Consider the following 5,233-nt stretch of genomic DNA (forward strand, 5'->3'; position numbering starts at 1 on the left):
TTTTTTATTTATTTTTTTTTCAGTGATGTGGCAAACACATTTATTTAAAAATAGTGTAGGGTGGAGGAGACAGCTGCAAACAACAGCACAGGTCACAGACATACAGTATAAATAATAGACAACAATACAAACATTACTAATCTTACAGACCATGAAATGGTGGTAGCAGTTGGGTGTGAGTCATTTACAGAAACATTGTGTTGTGTCAGCCAGCAGTTTCACTTTCTGCTTTTAGGGTGGAGCTTGAATGTGTTCAAAAAATGCTGTAAAAACATCTCTACAGTGACAGTCAAAGATATAAAGAACACAAATGCTCTCATTGGATTATGGTGAACAAGGAACATGGCATTTGCAGTAAACACTGGTAAACCTTTTTTTTTTACTTTTATAGCTTAGATTTGAAGTGCTAGTGACATTGAAGCATAATCATTTCTGTAAATGTTTCTCAGATTTTCTTTAGTAAGGCAGGAATGTGTACTAGTGCAATGTGTTCCTTATCGCAGCTTTCCTTATGTACCTCTTAATGTGTTAATAAAGGCAGCTTTGTTGACACTGATATGTCTCACCAAGCTTTGTTTTTACTGTTTAGAGAAACACAGTAGTGTGTACCACTGTGGCAACAACAGCACTGTTTCAATTTCTGTACAATTATATGTGCAGCTTATCAGTTCACAAATATTTTCTATTACTTTTGTAGAAAACCAAAGCGGGATTACCTTAAGTGAAGGCAGTCTTGTTGAGCCATACAGAAAGAAGGCAGTTACTAGTTCATTTCCATTTATAAAACCAGGTCTAAGAGTTGAGCAACCACAGGTAATGACATTATAACATTCTCTACAAACAGTTCCTTCTCCAGACAGCTTCTTTATCAAAAACATTAGCATTGTGTGGGTATTGCTAAAAAGAAAAAAATTCCAAGTTGATGGTTTGTACTTCATATATAGCATAAAACCCCAAACCCTATTTTGCAGTGAATACAAATTAATGATAGATGACAGATGTTTCCTTGTTGTTGTTGTGTGTTTTTATCTAGAACAGTTTTTCTTCTGCAGACTGTTTTTACTATTAACATAAGCATTGTGTGGGACAATGTACCGCACTTGGTATTTACTCTGTAGTTACAGGAATTTTTTTTTTAGAGGTTAGTGAAATCTAATGTTATGACCCTGCTCTTCCTCATTTAGGACTTGGTTAAAATAATAAAAAAAATTGAGAAGGTCTGCCACCAGGTAAACATATGCAATAAGTGTACATTATTATTATTTTAGCCACATGTGTCCACAATTTCCTTTTTATATATATAATAATTATTTGCAGGGATTTAAAAAATGTGCGAGTGCAGATAAACACAATTTATCTTTGAATGAATCCAAGTGCAACATCAGAGAACTGGCTGCTGAACTGGACAGAGTGGTACAGGTAAAATATATGATGTCATTATATTGGGTTTAATTTTTTTAGTAACAGAATAACATTTCAAATCATATGCATTATTGTGACCTGAACCTGTGATCCCCACAGATCAAGAAGTTCTCCCTGATGTCTGGAAATATGAAAAATAAAGGATCTCAAGAGGAACAACAATCTTATATTTTGCAATGGGCTGAAGAGATAGAAAACTTGGAAACAAAACAACTGGATACATCATCACAGGAAGAGGTTTGGTTTTCACAAGTGATTTGTTTCATTGCAAAAGTTTTTTAGCAAAACTTCTACATTTATTCTAATACAAAGCGTTGACAAGTGGGGAATAAAGCTTTGTATTAAAACCTTGATTTAACCCTACTTCTCAAAAGTGTTTTACTTTTATTTATTTTTGTTTCTCTTTTTCTATTGGCTGCTGTAGAGACCTCAAACATTTTCTGAGATGTGTGTGTCAGATACTGAAATGAAACTAACACAGGCTAAAAAAAATGTGTCTCGGTTGACTTGGAAACTTAAAGAAATGAAACAGGTATTTTTGTGTGTGATGAGAGATGAGCTATTTTTCTGTTATGCATAGGCTGTGGAACAGGTAATGGCAGTATAGGGCCATTGCCATGATCTATTTTGGCATGTGTCCAATGTAAAAGATGTTGTTGTTTTTACAAAGAGAAACATTCCAAACCATTTGTTTTCTACCAACAATTGAATAAAATAAATTAAATGAAGACTTTGTGAATACAAGCAATTCATTGACAAATGATAGCAGTCACCTTTGGAATTACTCAAAGAAACATTTATAAGTAGCTTAAGTCTGTCTCAGCCCAAATTGCTTTCCACAGTCCATGCTGTCATGCACAAAATTGTATTATGTCCAAAATATCTCATGAATTTCTTTCTGTCGGTTAACTTTTGTCCATCTAGAACTCAGTATGCCCAAAGAGAGAGTGTAGAGAAACATTGAGGGACCTCCACAAACAGTGGAGGCAGGGAGAGTCCAGTATACTTCCAGTAATGGACTGGATGATGAAGACCGTATTACAGCCAGAAAGCTCTGAGGTAAAGGCCAAATCATAATGATACATCAAGACAATAATCTAGCTGATGCCTTAATGTTTTGAATTTTATATGTGAGATTTTAAGTAATGTTCAAACCTTTCAATAAATATAATAAATGTTAAGACTAATTTATACGATGAGAGAAACAGTCTTAGATTATTTAAATTTAACACATTTAAAAAAATTATTTTTTATATGTATTTCACTATTAAAAATATCACACAATCACATCTCACAAACCCTCCTTACTTTATTGATCCTTAGGAGTTGCAATAGTTTTTAGTGGGTATTTCTGATAACAGTTTTCTCTTTTGAATGGAAGGATTTCATCTCCAGAGAGTGGGTGAAAAATAAACAGAAATCTAAAAACATAGGTGAGGTTTTGCTTTGGTCTTTAACTGATTTATTATTTCTAAGAAAGTTATCATAGAGATTGCATTTAAATGTATGTTTAAAGTTATCTTAAATAGTTGTTTTCTTGTTTATAGTTGGATTACGCATTCCTAACACAGGTATTTTCTTTAGTTTTACTGAATTTCATAGATGCATGGTTTCACATTTAAAAGCTCTTTAACTTGTTGGGTAAAAATAGAAAAGAATGTAATAGATGTTGATCTCAATCTTTTGCAGTTTGGCATTGGATCACAAAGTCAAAAGGTTAGCTCTATTGATTCTCTCTATTCTTTCTATAAATAAATAAATATAGAACTGGGGCTCTCATGATCAAGTGCTATAAATGTAGTATACAAAGTTAATGGTGTTCCTTTAATATTCTTCAGTCAGAGTTCCAGATTTCAATACATTTTCTTTTTTGTTCTTGTAGATGTTATCATTTTGGATCCAAACACAGCCAACCCAGATCTCCTCGTCTCAGAGAATGGAAAAACTGTGAGAGCAAAACATTATGGTGATCATTGGGAAGGTTTCCAAAGAAACCAATCAAAATTTGATGGCTGGACTTGTGTTCAAGCTAAAGTGGGATATAACACAGGTAGTCATTACTGGGAGGTAGATGTAAGGAAGAAATGTGAATGGCGGTTGGGAGTCATAAAGGAATCAGCCCCTCGCAATGGTTTTGTCACGATGAACACAAAAACAGGGTTCTGGAATCTGCGCCTACAACTGAGAACTTTGATTGCTCTAACTGAGCCAGTCACTAAACTGAACATGCCAGCACCTTATAAAATAGGGGTTTATCTGGACATAGAGGAGGGCCAAGTCTCCTTTTATGATGCAGAGAACAGGAGACATATTTTCACATTTAACACAGAGTTTAGTGGGACTGAAACCATTTATCCAATGTTTGGCACCATTGAGACAGACAGAGAGTTGGTGATTTCATAATAAAATATATTATATATAAATATATAATACGTGACACAATTACACAGCATGGGGGGGTTACTAGATTGTAACTGAGCTCATTTCAAACACAATTTGAGAGGACTTAAATATGAACATACAAAATTACTGTATATAAACATTGTACTGTATTGTACATCAGTGTATACTATATTATTGTATAATTAATATTGCTTAAAAATATTATATATTGTAACTGGACTTGTTTCAAATCAAAATTGTTAATGTAAATATTATGTAGATAAAAAGTGATTCAATAACTTTGTATAAGTTTAGTTTAAACAATCCTGCTATCATAATATGCCTTTCTAAATAATAATAATGAAAATTGCTCTTCATTAGGGAAATTTTTAAATTATTAACACAATTTGAGTTGATTTAAATATGAACATACAAAAACTATTGTAATATATTATTGTATAATTAATATTACTTAAAAATAAAAATAAAATTGCAAGTGTGACTTGTTTTATATCATATGTTTTGTTTTGGTCTACTTTTTATGTATTCTATTGTGATATATCAGATTTCTGGGTTTAACCTGGAAACGTCTCGGGTTACACGTGTAACCCTTGTTCCCTGAAAAAGGCGGAACGAGATGTTGCGCTGCTAAGCGCTACGGGGAACAATCTTGCATTGTGAGCAGCTGTGAATTTGTGTGAAACACGTCAATGAACATTGACCTGAATTTATAGCCTCGGCTGGTGAAGAACATTAGATGCACCTGTGGCCAGGCTATAAAATAGAGGCGTCACCAGCGTGTCGACAGATACCTTTTTCTGAAGAGCAGTCCTGGGACGTCCCAGTGCGGCAAAGCAGCGCAACATCTCGTTCCGCCTTTTTCAGGGAACAAGGGTTACACATGTAACCCGAGACGTTCCCTTTACAAAAGGCTTCACTACGATGTTGCGCTGCTGAGCGCTACAGGGAATGCAATACCCACGCCGCCGCACTTGGGGCTGTCCGGACCCCTACGGTTGTGCAGTGTACTCACAAAAACGCGAGAGGTCTCAGACATGAGCTTGAGATATCGACTCAAGGGCATAACAGCCCGGAGTAGCATAAACATCTAAACCATTCAATTTTGATGAATGTGTGCGGAGAGGACCAGCCTGCCGCATCACAAACTTGTTCAGGCATGAGCTGAGATGTCGACTCAAGGGCATAGGAGCCCGGAGTAGCAAAGCATCTAACCCATAAAGTTCAATGAATGTGTGCTAAGAGAACCCTATCGCAACACAAACTTGTCATAAAAACTGATGAATGTGAGCGGAGAGGACCAGCCTGCCGCATCACAAACTTGTTCATGCATGAGCTGAGATGTCGACTCAAGGGCATAGGAGCCCGGAGTAGCATGACCATCCAAACTATAAAATCTGATGAATGTGTG

At 35.4% G+C, this 5,233-nt stretch overlaps 1 protein-coding gene across 1 annotated transcript; it reads left to right on the plus strand.

Annotated features, from left to right (window-relative positions):
• The first annotated feature begins 225 nt into the window (after positions 1-225).
• On the plus strand, positions 226-3,867 carry si:dkey-18p12.4 (SPRY_PRY_C-I_1 domain-containing protein). The gene is made up of 11 exons (XM_052142752.1): positions 226-364; positions 698-813; positions 1,185-1,229; positions 1,318-1,419; positions 1,522-1,659; positions 1,847-1,954; positions 2,347-2,481; positions 2,804-2,855; positions 2,970-2,993; positions 3,112-3,138; positions 3,305-3,867. The coding sequence occupies exons 1-11, from the start codon at positions 343-345 to the stop codon at positions 3,823-3,825; spliced, it is 1,290 nt and encodes a 429-aa protein (XP_051998712.1). The 5' UTR covers positions 226-342; the 3' UTR covers positions 3,826-3,867.
• Positions 3,868-5,233: the final 1,366 nt, after the last annotated feature.

The sequence above is a fragment of the Xyrauchen texanus genome, chromosome 14 (genome assembly GCF_025860055.1).
Source record: "Xyrauchen texanus isolate HMW12.3.18 chromosome 14, RBS_HiC_50CHRs, whole genome shotgun sequence".
Taxonomy (NCBI): domain Eukaryota; kingdom Metazoa; phylum Chordata; class Actinopteri; order Cypriniformes; family Catostomidae; genus Xyrauchen; species Xyrauchen texanus.

Coding starts and splice junctions, on each gene's coding strand:
- si:dkey-18p12.4 (XM_052142752.1), top strand. CDS start 343: ATGGCATTTGCAGTAAACACTG. Junction 365..697: donor GGCATTTGCAGTAAACACTG/GTAAACCTTTTT, acceptor TTACTTTTGTAG/AAAACCAAAGCGGGATTACC. Junction 814..1,184: donor TAAGAGTTGAGCAACCACAG/GTAATGACATTA, acceptor TTCCTCATTTAG/GACTTGGTTAAAATAATAAA.